At 36.3% G+C, this 21,911-nt stretch overlaps 1 protein-coding gene across 19 annotated transcripts in view; it reads right to left on the minus strand.

Annotated features, from left to right (window-relative positions):
• The window catches only part of mbnl1 (muscleblind-like splicing regulator 1), a 163,028-nt gene that overhangs the window by 129,734 nt on the left and 11,383 nt on the right, over positions 1–21,911 (minus strand). For 17 of the 19 annotated variants that reach the window (XM_039757658.1, XM_039757736.1, XM_039757719.1 and 14 more), the window contains exon 2: positions 928–1,930. The exons of the other annotated variants lie outside the window; for them this stretch is intronic. In XM_039757658.1, coding sequence (XP_039613592.1) covers positions 928–1,101 — 174 coding nt within the window. In that variant the 5' untranslated portion in view covers positions 1,102–1,930. The remainder of the gene's footprint in view (positions 1–927; positions 1,931–21,911) is intronic. 19 annotated transcript variants of the gene reach the window in all.

The following is a 21,911-nucleotide window of genomic DNA, read 5'->3' on the forward strand; positions in this document are numbered from 1 at the left end:
ACATTATTTTTTCCATGAAATTTGTTACAAACACCAAAATGGCAATTTTTTAAAAATAGTTTATAGAATGCACAAAACTTCTAATGAGTAAACATTAAGTGGAACACATCACACATAAACTCATTTGTTTCTGTCTGTCCCTAGAAACCCACTTTCCACATCTAATCATTTACAAAGCTGCCTGCAAAATCTGTAAATAGCATGCTGTGTCATTTAGTATGCAGATATTTAACAGTCAGTTGAAAATAATCTAACTGCTGCTTTGCTATTTCAGGATAAGGAATATAAATATTTAAAGAAGCAAATTCTAAATTAATTCAAAAATTACAGAAAAGAAAAATCCTTTTAGGGCTCAAAAAAGTTTATTAATACAGAACAGCAAAATAACACTATTTCATATCACTATAATTGTGAAATTCATGTTATGCAATCAATTTCTTCTTTAAAGCTAGTTTTAACAATATCAGGAATAATTTTTTCTGTGATGACAAGCACTCTGGGTTAATGAATAACATTCTGAACATAGCTGAAAGATACTGTTATTCCATGGGTTTCCTTTATTAAGTATTATATATGCCTTTTTACAGGCCTAAAAATAGATGGGAAAAATTACTCAGACCACATTCACCTCCTGTTCTGCTACACAGACCCCCAGTAAACATTGCCTCAGGCAATCTTTGCTATCACATTTCATCAACAGACACACTTGAAAATTGCTTGTAGATTTTCCATCCAATGCTGCATCTTTTCGTAGATTTTGTTGTTACAATTCAAAGGCATCTCCAAGATATTGTCCATAAATTACACTATATCTCTATACACCAATGTATGTCTCCACCACTAGTGTTATTCATGCAGTGTATAACAAACTGAATAATGTCATAAACATCATTATTTGTTGAAAGATACTAGAAGTGTAGTACTTACTTTTAAAGAGTCAAAGCAGGCGATTACTCTTCCATTTTCAACTTGGCAACTTTTTGAGGGATGTGCAAATTTACATTCGGTGTCTGGTCGTGAGCAAGTCCCCCTTTGGAACTCTCTACACACTTCCAGTGTAAGCCATTTTGTATCCCGGATTGGCGTGACATTAACTGCCATGCTTGATCTTTACAGGTAGTTAAATTTTGAAAAGAAAAGCAAAAATTAAATAAACAAAAAAGCCAGGCAATCTATGGTATATTGCGCCAAATTAAAAAATATGAACAATTTAGAAAAAATAGAAAATGGCTTTGTTTTTAATTGATAGATTCAGAAATTTTCTATTAAACTTTTCTAAAGTGTCTTCTGTGCAAGCTGACACAGTCAAGAGCTATCAACCCAGAGCAATTTTCCACTTTAAGCCAAAGAGATGTACTGTATGTATCCAAAAATTTGACCTGAATCTAGCCTTGAGCTAGTAACCCATTCTTAGTGCCAAACTGGAGCCCAACCAGAAGCATGAAAATGTGGCAGAGCCTGTGCTGACGCTGGCGTTTGAAATGGCTTCCAGTAGAGTTCTCTGAAAATTAATCTCCCCCACAGCTGAATTAGCAACCAAATTTTATGTTGCAATTCATTATTAATTAGCTTGGCATATAAATATGCAGCATGTACAGCAATAATATTACATTTGACTTTGTCTTTTTTTACTGGTAGTGGAAACTCCCTTTTTCAGAGAGCAAAAAACAAACCAAAAAAAAAAAAAAAAAGAATAACAATAATGATAAAGTTTTATGTCTACAGTAAAGCAGCAGAGGGCATTGCCTGGTACTGAGGATGGCTTTGCTCAATTCTAGGTATAGGTGGGGGGACAGCTGGCCTACAGCTGGAGGGTAGATGTGCAGTCGTCGTAGTCTAGCTGGGCAGCAAGCAAGGCAAAAGCAGAGACTGCTCTAGAAGCGGTTCCAAGCAGCAGAGACGTCAGGAAAGGCACGTCTTTAGTACCAACCTGTAGAAGAAAGAGATATATTAATTTACCAAATAGAAATTTACTTCTGCAGCTACACATATTATCTGCTCCATATTCCCTTGCTTCAGAAACAAGCATGCCAAAAAAAAAGTTTCCACCACATACTTACAGTAGTGCATGTAGCAGCCAGCCATTGCTAATTTATTAAAAAAAAATGAAAAAAGATAACCCTTTCCTCTCATTAAGCAAAGCATGACAAAAAGATAACCAATCAAAGACAGTGTTGCAGCAATTTCTGGGCTTGAAGCCAATGATGTGGACCGTCTTATAAAAAGGTTGTGTCTGTCAGACATTCATTGCAATGCAGGAAGCAAAAAAAATCTTGTGTGCCTTACTCCAAAGTAAGAGGACGCACACATGTGGGTTGTGAATTTACCCAACATGCAGCTAGAGGATTAAACCACGTTGCTGCTGAAAATATGCCTTCCGCACTGGCAAAAAAAAAAAAGCATTTGCCAAATCTTGGAAACATAAGCACACCCCAGAACTGCAGGGCACACTGAAGCTTGCCTGCTTGGTGCTTTGACTGCTCTGCCTCAGGCTGTGACAATGTTCCATCTCACACCCATGAATAAAAAAAAAAAGGGAAGGGGGGGTTTATGAATGGTACAATCTACTGACCCGTTCCATCTACTTCCTGTTCAATCACAAAGAGGCCCTGCCTTTCCACAAGACGCTGGTCTCAGCATATACTGTAAACTCACGCCATTCAGCTGCCAGACACTTCATCAATATATTACAACTAGATCCAATAGTAACAAAAGCCTCCTTTATTCCCCATTCCCCATCTCAGTGCTTCAGTTAGGCCGAGAAAATGTAGAAATCACTGTATCATCAGCGTTCCAAGAAAAAAAAAATCTGAGCTCAGCTGAAGGAGAAAAAGAAGGCAATTCCATTACAGCATCATTAAATATTAAGAGGTCAATTTGATTTTTAGCAAGGCTCTGCACTTTGCTGTCGTTTCTCTGACTGATAAACTGTTCAGGAAGTAGTGTCAGCTGAAGCTCTGTTACAATTAACTGGATCTGCTTGTCATTAAATTCAACAAGAAATGGCCTACTTGGCTCACAGGATGCTAGAGGTCTCCGGTACATTTCTGCACTGCACATTCGCATTCTGTAATTTGACAGGTTCATTTAGCAGAAAGAAGTGTCTGACAACAGAATGATAACACTGAAATAACCGCTAGTGGCCCATAGCGTAACATTACTCCAACAGCAGCCCTTTTAACCTTTTGGGAATTACTGTTGTTTTATTTCTTACCAAATTACAAAAGACTGATGGCCATTTACAAAAGACAGTTATTTAACTATACTGTGAAACACTTGAAGATTTAACTAAATACACAATACAAACAGTCTGACAGTCATTCACATGTGTTATACAATAAAGAAAGTAATTTCAAAAATCTCTTATGTGCTTCTTTTATAGCATCAAGGAGATTTACATGCACAATAAAAGTATACTTATATTACATATATTTGTGCTAGCCGTTTAAATGATTGACTAAGAACCATGGATTCATAGGCAAATAGATTTAAACTGCATGTACATGGGCAGCACTAAAATGAAATGACTGCCACACATTGATTGATGAGAGTCTAGTGAGGGTGCCAATTTCAATTCAAATTCAAAGATGATATATTTTTATGTATGGAGCAGGGCTAAAAATAAGATCCGAGTCTGATACACCAAAATGTTTAACTGTATCTGTTAATAATGTTGTTAACATGGCTATAGTTTTTCAAGATTATAAAGATAACAAAAAAAGGCATATAATTAATAAAAGACATGCATCATGCATCAATGCATTACAACATCTTCTAAAAAGCCAAAAAAGTGTGTTAGTAAATATTTCACATATTTTACCAATCATGACAAAGCAAAAACTACATATGTAAAATAAAAAGAAATGCTGATTAAAGTCCCTTTGTACATTTAACAAAATATACAGTTGTGAAATGTTCCAAAATAAATAAATATCCTATGGAAAAACCATCAAAATATAATGATTCCTTTATCAGAAATGTCCTAATTTAAATATATGTTTATATCTATATCTGTAATAAACAGATCATGTGGATCAAGTGCACACAGGTAGTGAATTATACCATACTATTTTCTTCAGTTTTTGTTGTGTTACCTCAAGCATTTTGAGAAAAAAAATATACTTTCCTCTTTGTTTGATCTCATTACTTAGAAAGCTAAATTTAAATTTTATTAATTAAATTCTTTTCACTACAAAGATGGCCAGAACTTTACCCAAGGTCCAGGTGTTCTGGAACAGTAATGAAGTTTATTGATCACTAAGTATATAACAGTTTAAATTATTATCAGTATTGAAGATTTTTGTCTTTCTGCCAGGGTAGGCTCCAGCCCTGTAAGGCCCTAAACTGGATCAAGCAGGTCTAAAAAAGTTATGCATGGTTCTCATGTAATATTAATGATGCTAAGATCATTGTGCATAGGTTTAGCTTGTCACGTTTGACCATGGATTCCTATTAAATATCTTTAGCAACTGGGGTGATTTGCTCCCTGTTCACTTTGCTCGCCAAACCAACTATGCGCAAGCCACTTTTTCAGTTCTGCCGTTCATGTATAGGGATGCAGATGTACAATTTAAACAGATTGTTATTTTCATGGAAACTGTTACATATGCATAATAGAACTAACTATTTTACATTACAGCAAGTAATTAACCATATTAAAAAATAGTAAAATGTAATAATTTGAAAGTAAATTTTTTCATTGTGTTATAAAATTTCGTTCTGTTTGGCTTTGAAATTAACACACAAATATTTTTTAAACTTACACTTTTCCTGTAAACTTCAGTAAAAACAATTTTGTTATTTTTTGATACGCATTTGACCAATTTACTTTGTAACCAATCGACAATTTTCATGTTAATTTGTTTAAATTCATCGTTTCTCTGTGCTAGGATTGCCCGTGTACTCATTTCTTCTGTTGATATCCCTTTGAGATGAAATTCATCAATAAGATTTGGACATAATATGTCTTCTTTAATTGGGAACTTAAAGTGATGAAAACGTAAAAATTTATAACAGCTGAGAGAGCAGGAAATGTGTCTGTCAAAAGCATTCACACAAATGAGATGCGAGTGGACTGTGTACGTGTTTGAATATGGGTTGAGAGGACGGCGTGATTTGAAACAATCTCTTCAAAAAGTCTTGTCTCGTCCCAGGATTTTTTTTATATAATAGAGAGATATGTGCAACTGCCTACCATTGCCTTTGGATGATTTATTGCAAATTATCAAAATGCTATTAAAATGTGCAACAATCTGATGAGGGTAGTCCCAAATGCTTTATTCATATATTAAAACACACTTAAGCAGTATTTATAAATAAATCCTACTTATACTACTTTCTTCAGTGAATTGAAAAGAAAAGTGCTAAATAAAAACATTTCCTAGCTGAACCCACATAGAAAATTAAATTTCTGTTTGATATTAACCTAAATGATTTAACATTTAGTCCACACATTAATGTACTGTCTTGAGATATTCTTTTTTGAACTTAAAAAAGTTAATTTATTCACATAATGTAGAATAAACTTTTATTTCTTTCAATTTTTCAGTCTTTGATCAAATTATACTGTGGTACAAATATTTGTTTAACGAGAATAACAACAATGAACAAGGTGTTTGGCCATGCAATTCCACTTTTTTAAGTTTCCATATTGCCTTTCAAATAAATCTTAATCAGATGCTTAATAATCACTACTTTAGAATAATTTAGCACTATTGTTTGAACTTTAATTAGAGAATAACTGCAGTAAAAATTCTGATCAAACTTGTATTTTTTTCTTAGTATCATGAAGTACAGTGCTACTACTGACAGACTCGTAGTCAGACAGTTATCTAAATTAAGTTCTAGAATGGTCAGGGTGGTGGAGCTGGACAGCCAGTTGGCCGATGTTATTTAACCTTTAAGTCTACCCTTCATTAAGATCCAAGATGTCCCAAGGGGTTATTTTCTCCAAAATCTGTATCAAATTTATTTTTGTTAATCTCTCCATCATTATAAATTAATAAAATATATGCTGTTTATTATATTACAATGAGTAGCTCTTTCACCATTATGAGCTTTAAAGTGACTAAAATCTCTAACATTAATTAATTTTAAATACAATAAGATTAGTATCCTAGATTATGTTTGACCATGTATGTAGTAAGGAATACTTTATAATACCTAACATTCTTAATTACTGTTATTGTTGGTTCTAAAAAAAGTACATGATATAATTTTGTAACTGCAGGTCTGTTTTTGCTCTTCAAAATAAACACTCCACCTCTCCTGGCTAAACAAATTAATTATAAAGATAGATGAACACACATAGTTATATGTATTCAGTTCCATCTATTTAAAGGCAGTGTGTTATCTGATAATCTGCAAATGTGTCCAATAAACCCTGTTTACGCAGGCACCTTACTGGTTTACTGATATAATCTTGGCAAGTACGCAGAAAATGCTTTGCAAATGTTATGGCTAACATTCATTAAACTTTACTGATTACTAAGAGCAGAGCACGTAAGTATCGATAATCGTCAAAATTATGAATAGGTCAAACACAAGTGTATCACATAATGATAAAATGACAACAATACACTTGCATTTATATCTTTTTATTATTGCAGTGTTTTTTTTTTAATCTTTACTTTTTCTTCTGTCATTCAATCAGCTATACTTAGGAATTCTGAGTGATATTATTTTTACTGTAATGTGGTCTGTTATTGCTCAGTTGAACAATTTGCTGGTTGGTATTATAGCATATATCTTAAACATTGCTGAACAAATCTGCCAGTTTACTTGTAAGATGTATGTGTCAAGTACACATATTGAACATAACAACTATCAGACTATCCTTCCTTTAATAAACTATGCATAAACCACAAATATTCTTTTTCTCATTCAGCCCTGGCTCTGTGGAATATGATGCACTTTTTACTACTGACACTGAAAGTCTATAATGATTAAAATTCAAAAGCAAAATTTTCAAAAGTAACAAGCAAGTGCCCTTTTGTCTCCACACATTTTTCTGGATGCTTTCTACATCCAGAAAATCATCATTCTCACCCTGCCTAATATTCTAACATTTTTATATAGAAAGGAAATTAAGCTGGCAATAAGTTTCAAAAATGTTGAGAAATATTACAAGGAAATTCAGATCCTTGGCATCGTGTCCCGGGTGCTCCCTGCATGGAAGTGCTTTGAGCAGGGAGAACAGCACTACATAAATGTAAATAATAATTATTATTTTTATTTTCCACAGTAAAAAAATGATATAAGTTTGAAGCTACCATGTAAACACCACTGTCTCACGTAGATTTTAGTGGCAGTATATTTATTCCTTGTACGTTTTCTATGATGGTCTAAACAAAATAGATGATTAAACTTGAAAACATCTACTAAAACACAACATCATTTTGTTTCTTCAAATTAGTTTTATAATAGTATTATACATATAATGTTTCATGGCTCATGATTAATTTTTGTTATAAAATGGTATGGGTTTACTTCAAGTGAAAAGGAAAACCACAGTACAAACCAGCTCTGCTGCTGCCTTCAAGTGGAATAAAAAAGCCATTGCCATTCAAATGCTTTACTCTAAATTTTTGGGTTAACAGGTGGATGAGGTAATTATATGTTTATGTATTACAGATGATGATGAAACAACTCTGAGTCTTTACACTGATTTGGCTATATTACTTCAGCAAAATCAGCTTTCAGTATTATAGAAGACTGGCCACTCAGTTTTTGGGTTTTCTGATAGATAGATAGATAGATAGATAGATAGATAGATAGATAGATAGATAGATAGATAGATAGATAGATAGATAGATAGATAGATAGATAGATAGATAGATAGATAGATAGATAGATAGATAGATAGATAGATAGATAGATAGATAGATAGATAGATACTTTATTAATCCAAAGGGGAAATTCACATACTCCAGCAGCAGTTATACTGATACAAAAAAACAATATTAAATTAAATAGTAATAAAAATGCATGTAAAAGCAGACAATAACTTTGAGTAATGTTAGCATTTACTCCCCCGGGTGGAATTGAAGAGTTGCATAGTGTGGGGGAGGAACGATCTCCTCAGTCTGTCAGTGGAGCAAGACAGTGACAAAAGTCTGTCACTGAAGCTACTCCTCTGCCTGGAAATGACACTGTTCAGTGGATTAAGCTGCCCATTCATCTCCACAGTGTCACAGGCTGTGTGAGGTAGGATGGATTTGTGTGAGGATGGTGGCAGGACCATGGCATGGTGGTGCAGTGGTAGCGCTGCTGCCTCACAGTTAGGAGACCCAGGTTCATTTCCCACGTCCTCCCTGCATGGAGTTTGCATGTTCTCCCCAATTCTGCGTGGGTTTCCTCTGGGCGCTCTGGTTTCCTCCCACAGTCCAAAGACATGCAGGTTAGATGGACTGGCTTCAAAATTGGGCTTGGTGTGTTTGTGTGTGTCCTGCGGTGGGTTGGAACCCTGCCCAGGATTGGTTCCTGCCCTGTGTTGGCTAGGATTGGCTCCAGCAGACCCCTGTGTTCTGATTCAGCGGGTTGGAATATGGATGGGTTTTCTACAGCACACTTATCTCTTTTCTTACTTGGTTATTAATATGTTTTTACACAATATGTCACAAATTTTGAAATCTTTAAGGTTTAATAGTCTTGTTTGCAACCTTCAAACTTCTATTTATATCAAGTCATTGTATCTGTGATTACCTGTAGTTTAAACTGACGAGAATGTATTCGCAATGTTGAAGCTATGATTAAAATCAATTACTTCTGTCTGATACATATAAAATTGCTGCAGGTTAAATGGAAAACATGTATCTAAAAGGGTTTAAGTAAGTGTTTGGGAAACAGTTGCTACCATTTTCACTGAGGAGGAAGGAAGCCATTTCCATAGATTAAGATATGCTACAGAAATCAGCCCCATCATCTCCTTCTAGCCACTTACTTTATTTAATTACCTAGGTAAAACACATATAATACAAAAAATAAGTAAAACTACTACTAAAATTCTTAACGTTTCTAGAATAACTGACAACAATATTAATATGTACCACTTGTTAACCTTAGACTTTATAAATATCAGTTAAAAACCCATAAGAGTTGCATGGGTGCCATGCAGCACTGAAGCTTTAAAAAACAGATACTTAAGCAAGTTAACTAAAAAGTTCTTAAAAATTATGTTAACAATATATTAATTTCTACCTTATTCTAATAGAGTACTATGTGACGCCAAAGTCCATTCTGGCAGTATGGGTACAAGATATGAACTAAAAATAGAGGAATCATTTGTATTCACATATATACAGTATCTCATAGACTGAGTCAAAGCTGTCTGTAAGATGAGGTAGGAAAGGAGACTACAAGGAGAAAACCAACCAGCACAATGTGCGGTCTAGGATTTGAACCTAAAATTGTGAAGCTGTGACACAACAGCACTAGTCACTGTGTCTCTGCACCATCACAGATGAATGATGAAAAGTTCTAAATCTCATTTTGGCATTAGTGGTAAAGTATAATAGACAAAACAGTGTAAATGGTAGGAATTTCAAATGGCTTATAATTTTGTAATATTAAAATGAGTACAGTAGGTGAAAAAGGTTTCAAGTTGTTACTAATGTTGATTCACGAAATCCACCAAAGCACTTTTCACAACAATAAGTTGTGATTGCCAGTAAGCTTGATCACTAGATATTTTTTTTTAAATTTGCTGTATGGCCAGCTTAGATGAGTATACTTTTTTCCATCATCACCCTATGACGCTGGCAAGGCCAGCATGACATCACAGATCTTCCATACATGTGAACTGTACGTGTACCCAACTTCACAGATTTTATTGCTGACCAATCTGTTTTGCACATGCATGATGTCACTACTCTAATTGGATTTGCACCCCTTATGTGTTAAAAAAAAGCTTTTCAAAATACACTGTACACCTTAAAGAAATCCTTCCCCTGCCAGAGTCACAAAACAAATGAAACCCTGTGAAATAATAATAATGAAAGATTACTATTTACAATTTATAATGGAAGCAAAAACTGTGAATCATCTGCAAAAATACATGGGAAAACACAAAAGACATGTCATAGCTGTGTCTGATTTATCAGTTTAAACAAATAAAGATTAAGAGTTGCCATGACTGTAGTTTCCAAATAATGAAAGGAATTAGTACAAATAATTAAAGTTGTTACTTTAAGATGATTTCTTAACAAAGACACAGGGATGCATGTGGAAACTGGGTAAGGCTAAATTTTGCACAAATATTAGAAAGTTTTTCTTCACACCCAGACAGCTTTATCAAGTAATTTGATACATGGTGAGAATTTTAAAACTCAACTTAAAATTATTTAAGTGAGCATAATTGATGAATCTTATTGAGCTTTGATTTTTTTGGTTTTGTTGATACTTTTATACATTGTATAAGACTAATTTATTGCAGGTCAATGATTTGAGTTTTTAAGAATATTCTTAGGAATCTTGTTCTTTCATAACTCAGTGATAATGTAATGCAAAATAAACCCCAAATCACTGTAAGCAATGTTCTATTTATCAATAACAAAACAGGCATTTATGGCACAGATCATATACAGGCATACTTTTGGAAAATTTGCTATATATTAAATCCATCTCTTTTAGGTACCACTTTTTCTACTTCTGGGAAGTAAAAAGCAAAACAGCAGAGGTTTATTTTGCACATAGGTTTACAAAATTGCTCCTAAAAATTAATAGCAAGGAATATTGTTTTAAGGTTTATTCCATGGCTTAAACTGCTACTTTCCAAACCTGTCACACTGATCTTCAATTGGCTCCCTCCATGCCATCCCACCTGTTCTTATCTACCTTGTGCAGTGCCTCCCTTCAACTCTACACTGGACATCTCAGGTCAAAGGTAACACCATCTGTACTCACTTTCTCCTACTATGTATGCTGACCCATGCCAGGATCCTTCCAGTGACTCACAGGTGACCAAGCACACAGGCCAATGGATTTTAGCAGGACAACGTGCATCTAAAGTGCTTACAGGTAAATGGTTTCCATTTTCTGAACTACTTCCACACTCTGCACGAGAACAAATTTCCACATGCTTTTGCATATGCAGAAAAATTTTGCTTATATATATTTGGTAATGGCACAAATTTTGATGATCACAAAATCTGTTTTGCTGTAAATTTAATTTTGTACTAATCATTTTCCCAATTACTACTTCTAAGCACAGGGAGCAAGGTGAAAACTCTGGACAGAATACTTTTCAATCAGCAGGCTAACTGCTAACTAAAATGAATGTTATTAAAAGTAAGATGTACATTATAATACCTATGAGGACATGGGGATGCCATGCAAACTGCACCATGCTAATGACTAAGTCAGGAACCTCATGTGTTTGAGACTGTGGGACCTTCACCATTAATCACTGTGTTGCAATGTTTTCCTGTAATCGAGCTTCCTCAAGCTGCATGTTCCTCAAGCTGCATGTGTACCATTCAAGGTTTCCTGAATTCTTTCAGTTTAAAACAATTTTTAAGTAATAGAATATATTCTATATACTGTATAGTACCACAAAACACTTATGTGCTTTTCTCCTTAAAATATATACAAAACAAACCATAAGTATTATAGCAAATATTTCTAAATGATTAAATGCTAAAGATAAAAAAATAAAAAATATGAACAAAGCTTAAAAATGCAGAGAAAATGTACTGTAACTTATAAAAAACTGTTATACTGCATTTATATTCTATTGATAACAGAAACTAAAATCCTGTATCAAGGCTGCTGTAATACTAATTAATTAATATTGGGTTTTATTAATTTAAAAAAAGCATTAAATTTGAACCCAAAAAAGATGAGTTGTGCAAGAGCTATTCAGTGGTCATCTGTTCATAATGCTAATATTTATGCAGAAACAGAGCTATTTTTATCATATCTAATTTCAAAACACTTTCTAACATTATATTAAATAGATGCAGAGCTGTCTGAAATAGAAATCATCAAGACTTATAAAATGCACAGCATATGTGTTCCTCTTTGCATGCTACTACAATAGCAAACACAGTTTAGCAAAATTAGTCATTTATATTTGACACAGTATTTTCAAATCCTTTATTCCAATTCTGGGTGTTAAGTAGCCAGTGCCTGCTTTGGAAGTATAACGCAGAAACTAGCCCTGGATTAGTGCCAAGTCAATCATAGGGCCCATTCACTGAGCAACAATCATTTAAACAGCTGGGTAAAAATAAAAATAATCACTTTACAAAAGAATGAAGTGGTAAAATATATCATAAAGAATACTTCATAAAGAAGTATGTTTTTGCAATTTGAAAATTAAGTAAGGACTAGTATTTGATTTGATGAGTTGGCTAAAGTCTTGTGTCTTAAGTTGGTGCCCACTAAAAGCTCTGCCTGGTTCCAAACATAAACCAACCAAAGTTACATGAAAATCATTACACTTATTTATTTTCTTATCACAACATTAATAATAATAATTGAAACACTATGGAAACACTAATCAGTACTCACAGTACCAATCTGGTACTTTATTGTTGTTATTTTTGTTGTTATTATTATTATTTAGCAGATGTTTTCATCAAAGGTGACTTACAAGGCATGATATGATACACAAAAGGATGATTAGAAGGTGCAAGTATCAAAAGCAACTAAGAACAAGATTAAATCTAAGGAAGAGGGAGTACTACTACTACTATATATATAGTAATTATCCTGGAAATAAACTTAAATAAAATACACTATCCTAAACTCTTTATCAGTACAACAGCAGCTATCAAAGCAGGTACAAAATATTTAACAAAAAGTTGCATTTTCAAAAGAAGCCTAAACATGAGTAAACCAGCTGCAACTTGAATAGCCAAAGAAAGGTCATTCCATAACTTTGTGGCAAAAACAGAGAAGCATTGCCCAGTCTTGAAACGTCTGACAGTCACAAGTGTGCATGAGTCTCCTGGGCAATGCAACAGTACCATTTTTTTCAAGCAGTGTCTTTGGGTTGCGTACGTAATAGTTAAATGCCTTGTTTGCATTATCAGTAATCAGTCAATAAGGTACCAACACATTTATGCTCAGTCTTGAAATTTCTTCAGTTCAAGTTTTCAGTGTTTCTTTAACATTTATGGGCTTTCCATATTATTTATCATTTCAACTTTACAATATTTTTAGAGATAGATAGAGATATTTACATCCTTTTTGGCTATTCCAGCAAAAGTCACTAGTATTGGTGTACATATGCTGCCAAGGCTCATAAGTCAATGAGTACCTGAGACTCAACGGATAGTGTGTCTGAGTACCTGAGGCTCAAGTGATAATGTGGGCTGGGCACCTTAGGTTAAAAGAAATCCTTAAAAATGATCTGCAAATATTATTACTTTTGGGATTATGTCATGCACTGTACTGCTGTTCTATCCATGGTGTATTAACTTATTTAGGCTTTTGCTGCCAGACCCTGGAAACAAAAGAACAGTAAAAACAGACAAAAATATATTTTCATGAATGAAACAATTAATTAAATCTGAAAACTGTAACACTGAATTTGCTTTACATATCAAAATTTAAGGCTTAATTTTTCATATTGTTTTTTCAACTCATCAGCTTAACGTATCTCTGACTAATGTGTTCCTGCCAATGATAGGCAGATGAGCACAGCTGATCCACCAACACATTTTAGAGTTGTTGTTTATTGTACCATTTGGTACCAATATTTCTTCACGGTCACACTTGTTATGTTAAGGTCATGAAAAGCTGTGATTATTTATTTCTATATCTATTTCATTAGCTCAAGTACTTTTCATTAGGATTCAGAACCAATTTTAGGCAAAGCCTCCATCAAACAAAACACAAATAATCAATGTCTATTTTACAAAAAGAAAAACACAATACACAAAAGTACAAAAAATAAAATGGTCAGACATTCTTCTTTTTGGCGTGAGATTTTCATTCAAATAATCTATTTGTGGACAAAGAAAAAGTGCTTAACCAGAAGAGCTATTAAGTATGAAGTTCCAAATTCATGTAACATAAACAACCAATACCAAATGTCAATATCTCCAATCACCTCTTCATAGATGTTCATCTAATATAAATAAAGACAGAAAATTTTGCTTTTTAAAATTTCTATGTGTACATAAAAAATGAAGGTTCACCTAATGAATAAAATAAAAAGCTGAATAAGCTATAACATAGTACTTCTAGCCAAAGCTATGACTAAGAAATTATAAGTGTTGTTTACAATAATACAAAGAAAAAAGGAGTGTATCAGAAAATATTAGTCCAGAGCACCAGTAAAAGACTTAAATGCTACAAACAACAAAAAAATAGTTAAAAATAAAAGCTTAATCCTAGCAGAACAGAACTGAATATAAATAAAGGACAGCAGTATTTTATCCTAGCTAGTTAACTTATTTTTTTCTTACATTTCCACATAACGTATATGAGACAATTATTATTTATATAGCTTTCTCAGAAGCACAGTCTGACTTTCACTTGTAATCTTATATTTAACTCCTTTATGTGCACCTTGCATATTACATTTTGAAGAGATCCATTCATGTATTAAGTACTGTGACTGGGACACTGTGGCTCAAAGACTGTAACACACAGAGCATTCAGACAGCATGAATAAAGTCAGTTGTTAATCTTATTAAAAACAGACATATAAGCACAACTTTAAGACAAAATATAGTGCCTCAAATAAAGAATGTGAGGTTCAGTGCACTTCATGTGCTGAAAATAAATATTGAGTTAACATTAAACTTTAGCAGCTTAATGGGGTTACATCACACTAGAGTCAAATTAGGCATGAACTGCAAAATACTCTATATAGTTTGTTTAGAAAAAAAGTTAATAGAAGAAAGGGTAAAAAAAAAGTAACAAAAGAACTAACAACCAGGCCTAACTTAACAATAATTAACTCCCTGCCTTCCATCAGGTTATCCACCATTTAAGATACCTCATACCTCAAACATTCCCTTGGTTTTACCTTGCTCTCCTCTTTATCCAGCTTCTCCTTTCACTTCAAGATAAGTTCTTGTCCCTCACTAAACTCCAGACCCCAAAGTAAACACCATACCGGACTGAAGGGTCTTTAAAGCCCAAGTCATGAATCATTTCTTTTCATACAATACTAGGAGTCACTTCCAGGGTCAGGAGTAGTCTTTAGAAATCCTGGAATCATAATCCTAGAGTTACCACTAAGGTCACTGCATGAGTCTGTCAAACAGAAATGTTGTGGGAAACTCTCTGTAGGCATTTTGCTGCTTGACAACAAGACACCATCTCACAAATCCCAAAAACTGAAGGCTGCTATCAGGAAATGTTGCTTTATAAAGCTTAACCATCCATCATACAGTCCAGAACTGGCATCCAATGATTATTTTCTCATTTGAAACCTAAAAAATTCCTACATGGATGGCAATTTCCCAATCATAATGACTTCAAGGAGGTGGTAATGGGTTGCCCGAAGGACAAAGCTGAACCGTTCTATTCCAAAGGGATTATATCACTTGAGGCGAAGTGGATCAAGTGTCTTAAAGTCAATATATATATATATATATATATATATATATATATACAGTGCATCCAGAATGTATTCACAGCGCATCACTTTTTCTACATTTTGTTATGTTACAGCCTTATTCCAAAATGGATTAAATTCATTTTTTCCTCATAATTCTACACACAACACCCCATTAATGACAACGTGAAAAAAGTTTAGTTTTAGTTTTTGCAAATTTATTAAAAATAAAAAAATTAAGAAAGCACATGTACATAAGTATTCACAGCCTTTGCCATGAAGCTCAAAATTGAGTTCAGGTGTATCCTGTTTCCCCTGATCATCCTTCAGATGTTTCTGCAGCTTAATTGGAGTCCACTGTGGTAAATTCAGTTGATTAGACATGATTTGGAAAGGCACACACCTGTTTATGGAAGGTCCCACAGTTGACAGCTAATTTCAGAGCACAAACCAAGCATGAAGACTTTTGCGGCTTCACTTTATCGCGGATATAATATGTGGGCATATCTAAATATATAACGCGGATTTATCGCTGCTTTGCGGGTTTCTGCGAACAATGGGTATTTTTATTTCTGGTACATGCTTCCTTAGTAGGTTTGCCCAGTTGATTTCATACAAGGGACGCTATTGGCGGATGGCTGAGAAGCTACCCAATCAGAGCACACAGTTAAGTTCCTGTGTGCTGATTGGCTCAGCGACGGAGTGCTGAATTAAATTGCACTGTGTTAACCAGAAAGTCTTGTCTCACTCATTCAGCATCAACGTGTTTCGGTGTGTAAGGAGTTAACTTTTGTGCTCTTTTGTGTTTATTTTTGTGCGTAGTCAAGCCCTTTGTTATGGCACCAAAATGATCTGCTCCTGCTACTGCTTCAGTAGCCGTGCCCAAGCGCCAATGGAAGATGCTAACGATTGCCGAAAAGGTAAAAGGTTTGAATATGTTGAAGGAAGGGAACATTTACACCGCTGTAGGACACCATTATGGCATCAATGAGTCTACAATTCTTTTTATTTAAAAAGGAAGAAAAGAATATAAGATCTACGGCCGCAATGTCCTTTAACCAGGGCGTAAAACGAGTTGTAAGTGGACGTAATAAGGCGGTAGTCCGGATGGAATCTGCTTTAGAGATTTGGATTGAAGACTGCCAGAAGAAAAACAACAGCTGTAACGCTCTCCTTTGTTGTGCAGTAAAATTAAACTCATCGTTATCGGAGAAGTCGTCGTGTCATTGTTGGTGAGTAATCATAATTAATTTTCTACATACATTACTACAGTACTTAGTACATGTACGTACATTTAGTGTCATTGTACACACATTTTACTGTATAAAATTTTTCTTGCATTGTATGTTGCATTTATTGTTGGTGGCCTGTCTATCGTAATGGCTGTAACATATGTGATATCGGAGATGCTCGATATCTTTAAAATAATATTTAGGTTTTGCTAAATATATAAATAGTGTGTTTATATACATAATTTCAACTAATCTTACCTAATATCTAAGAGAATACAAAGGGTTTATGCTGTATAACTGTGCGGAAAGTGTTTATAAGAGTGTGGGAGAGTTTATAAGGACTTACAATATATAAAAATAGCCATATGAACATATGGTTTTTACTTCGCGGATTTTCACCTTTCGCGGGGGTACTGGAACGCAACCCCACGATCGAGGAGGGATTACTGTATATATATATATATATATATATATATATAAGTTACTGAAAACTGAGATACAGTATGTACCTCCAGTATATCTAATCAGCTCATCCCTTAACTGTTCTATATTTGTACTCTTTAATAAAGATACACTAATGAAAGATAATCCAACAAGTGTAAAATACTAAAGAAAGGAGATATAACGATATTCATTATTGTGGAAGCGCAACCAGATTTATATTAAGTAGTTCTCCACTCTGGAGTTGCCCCCGGTGAGAGGCGCCGAGCAGGTGTGGTCATACTTATTGCCCCCCGACTTGGAGCCTGTGCGTTGGGGTTTACCCCGGTGGACGAGAGGGTGGCTTCCCTCCGCCTTTGGGTGGGGGGAAGGGTCCTGACTGTTGTTTGTGCGTATGCGCCGAACAGCAGTTTGGAGTATCCACCCTTTTTGGAGTCTCTGGAGGGGGTGCTAGAGGGCATACCTTCTGGGGATTCCCTCGTTTTGCTGGGAGACTTCAATGCCCGTGGGCAATGACAGTGAGACCTGGAAGGGCGTGATTGGGAGGAATGGCCTCCCTGATCTGAACCCAAGCGGTGTTTTGTTATTGGACTTCTGTGCTCGCCACGGATTGTCCATAACGAACACCATGTTCAAGCATAAGGGTGTTCATATGTGCACTTGGCACCAGGACACCCTAGGCCTCAGTTCGATGATCGACTTTGTGGTTGTGTCGTCGGACTTGCGGCCATATGTCTTGGATACTCGGGTGAAGAGAGGGGCGGAGCTATCAACTGATCACCACCTGGTGGTGAGTTGGCTTCGATGGTGGGGGAAGATGCCGGTCAGACCTGGTAGGCCCAAACGTGTTGTGAGGGTCTGCTGGGAACGGCTGGCAGAGTCCCCTGTCAGAAGTAGCTTCAACTCCCACCTTCGGCAGAACTTCGATCACGTCCCGAGGGAGGTGGGGGACATTGAGTCGAATGGGCCATGTTCCGTGTCTCTATTGTTGAGGCGGCTGACCGGAGCTGTGGCCGTAAGGTGGTCGGTGCCTGTCGTGGCGGCAATCCCCAAACCCGTTGGTGGACACCGGCGGTGAGGGATGCCGTCAAGCTGAAGAAGGAGTCCTATAGGACCTTTTTGTCCTGTGGGTCTCTGGAGGCAGCTGATAGGTACCGGCAGGCCAAGCGGAATGCGGCTTTGGTTGTTGCTGAGGCAAAAACTCGGGCATGGGAGGAGTTTGGAGAGGCCATGGAGAACGACTTTCGGACGGCTTCGAGGAGATTCTGGTCCACCGTCCCGCGTCTCAGGAAGGGGAAGCAGTGCAGTGTCAACACTGTATATGGTGGGGATGGTGTGCTGCTGACCTCGACTCGGGACGTTGTGGGTCGGTGGGGGGAGTACTTCGAAGACCTCCTCAATCCCACTAACATGCCTTCCAATGAGGAAGCAGAGCCTGGGGACTCTGAGGTGGGCTCTCCCATCTCTGGGACTGAAGTCACCGAGGTGGTCAAAAAACTCCTTGGTGGCAGGGCCCCGGGAGTGGATGAGATACACCCGGAGTTCCTTAAGGCTCTGGATGTTGTAGGACTGTCTTGGTTGACACGTCCCTGCAACATCGCATGGACATCGGGGACAGTGCCTCTGGATTGGCAGACCGGGGTGGTGATCCCCCTCTTTAAAAAGGGGGATCGGAGGGTGTGTTCCAACTATAGAGGGATCACACTCCTCAGCCTCCCTGGAAAAGTCTATTCGGGGGTTCTGGAGAGGAGGGTCTGTCGGATAGTCGAACCTCGGATTCAGGAGGAACAGTGTGGTTTTCGTCCGGGTCGCAGAACAGTGGACTCCGCCAGGGCTGCCCTTTGTCAACGATTCTGTTCATAACTTTTATGGACAGAATTTCTAGGCGCAGCCAGGGTGTTGAAGGGGTCCGGTTTGGTGGACTCAGGATTGGGTCACTGCTTTTGCAGATGATGTTGTCCTGTTTGCTTCATCAGGCCGTGATCTTCAGCTCTCTCTGGAGCGGTTCGCAGCTGAGTGTGAAGCGGCTGGGATGAGAATCAGCACCTCCAAAACCGAGACCATGGTCCTCAGCCGGAAAAGGGTGGAGTGCCCTCTCAGGGTTGGGGGGGAGATCCTGCCCCAAGTGGAGGAGTTCAAGTATCTCGGGGTCTTGTTCATGAGTGAGGGAAGAATGGCTCGTGAGATTGACAGGCAGATCGGTGCAGCATCCGCAGTGATGCGGGCTCTGCATCGGTCTGTCGTGGTGAAAAAAGAGCTGAGCCATAAGGCAAAGCTCTCAATTTACCAGTCGATCTACGTTCCTACCCTCACCTATGGTCATGAGCTATGGGTAGTGATCGAAAGAACGAGATCGCGAATACAAGCGGCTGAAATGAGTTTCCTTCACAGGGTGTCTGGGCTTTCCCTTAAGGATAGGGTGAGGAGTTCAGTCATCCGGGAGGGGGTCAGAGTAGAGCCGCTGCTCCTCCGCATCGAAAGGAGTCGGATGAGGTGGCTTGGGCATCTGATCAGGATGCCTCCTGGACGCCTCCCTGGTGAGGTGTTCCGGGCACGTCCAACCGGGAGGAGACCCCGGGGAAGACCCAGGACACGCTGGAGGGACTATGTCTCCCGGCTGGCCTGGGAAGCTTGGGATTCTCCCGGAAGAGCTGGAAGAAGTGGCCGGGGAGAGGGAAGTCTGGGCTTCTCTACTTAAGCTGCTACCCCCGCGACCCGACCTTGGATAAGCGGAAGAGGATGGATGGATGGATGGATAGTTCTCCTTGAGGCAACATGACTCTAACATAAAGGGAATCTCAGCTAAAAATGAAATAGCATACGCATTCAGACTATAGAAATTTTGGAGCATTAAAGATGAAGTTAAAGTATAGGAAACCAGGATCATATACATTAAGTATAAATTTATGTTTTACTTTTATTTTAATTTCCCTGGTTTATTATGTACATTTCACTTTGTTCTCCAATCAATTTTTATGCATGAATTTTGTATTTAGAAGCATGTCTCTTTCATAGCACAGTGGAAGTTGTTTGGCGATCACTAAAATCAGATAAGCAACCGAAGCTTGGCCATGGACTTTTGTTTTCAGTTTGCAGTTTCTTCCACAGTCTATGTTCATAGAGTGTTTAGGTGTATTTAGCAAAATGTAAGAGTAATAAGTAACATTATCAACACTGCTAACATATTCAATAATTAAACAAGCATACAATTAAATAAACTTTCCCCACAAAGAAGGCATTTTCAAGAACCAAACTTCTGGATACTAAAGCAAAAAAAACTACAGAAATAAACTTAGAATATTTATATTTGAGCAATAAATATTTCAATATCTGTTTTTTCAATTCAACTAATTTGGATAGATGCTCTGACACAGGAATTTCTCCAAAACAGGAACTAGCCTTGAAACAGACAAGGTCTCATTGTGTAAACATTTTCATACCTACAATCCAGTACAGGGTTACTTGTAGTTTTTCCCTAATCAGCCTGCTATAATCTTACTACACTGTAAAGTGAAAGGTTATTTAGTCAATGGAAGCTTTGCAAAGTAGTATATCTCAGTCAAATTTGGGATACTGTCCCATTATGACAGTACAACATCATGAGTTTACATAAAGTAGCAAGTTTCATAAGAATTTTGTGCACAGAGAGGTAATATTTTATTTAAGTCAAGGTACGATGTTTGTCAAAATACTTTCCATATTTCATCACCATTTCCATACAAAATAATTGAAAGAGACCAAATATTCAAATGACTTACATTACTTTGTATAAAACTAACCTCGTCCATTAAAATTATGGTCTGTATGCTTAAAAATTTCATATTTAACTAATAGACATTGAAACTGAATAAGTCTCTGGTCATTTCATGGTCTAATGCAGACCCTTTCAGCAAAGTCACTCAAGGTGAGTTTAAGTGCCACTACTCACAATGCAAGTAATTATGTAACTTTGAGCTCAGTATCCTATGCTTTCAATGCCATCAGTGTATTGCAGAGGGTAAAGCAGCCCTGACAGACAACCAAATAAACATAACCCGTCTGTAATCATGGTATAATTGGTAACAGGAAAATAATTACAGTGTCTTCTGCAACTTAAGTTCACATTTGTTTTGCACAAAGAATTTTAAAGCAATCTTCTACTTGCTTTTTTGGCTCTTTTTCAAACATATGGCATGCTTTCTCAAAATTCCAGATATTTTTTCATATTCTTGACCAGCAACTGTTGTGTACTTTTTTTAGCATTATCCTTGATTTAATATTCCATTTCTCCTTTTTTCACAAGAATGTCACATATCAAAACATATGCTAAGTGATTTTCTATCAAAATAGGTTTAGCTTGATAATCATGCGGGATTAATTGGATTATTATTAAAGGACAGAGCAAAAATAATTAAATTATTATTATTACTTTGTAAGAACTTGTGTTTGGTTAAATACATTGAAAAATTAGGATGATTTACTTTTATAATATCAATACAATTTTGTAGTTGTCTTCTTGCAATAGAGTGTGTCTAATGTTAGTCCTGTAAAAATTATTTGCTCTAACTTTGATATTATTTTCTAAGCAATAAAATTCCCTTTCAATAATGATTTCATTAAAAACAACTGGAAATGAATCTTGTTTCTGGAAGGAATGACTCCAGTATATTGTTGCTTTCAAATATTTTCAATAAATTCTTGATTTTTACATTTCTTTAAAACTATAGTTTTTAATTATTGTATTA

This window comes from Polypterus senegalus, chromosome 1 (assembly GCF_016835505.1).
Source record: "Polypterus senegalus isolate Bchr_013 chromosome 1, ASM1683550v1, whole genome shotgun sequence".
Taxonomy (NCBI): domain Eukaryota; kingdom Metazoa; phylum Chordata; class Cladistia; order Polypteriformes; family Polypteridae; genus Polypterus; species Polypterus senegalus.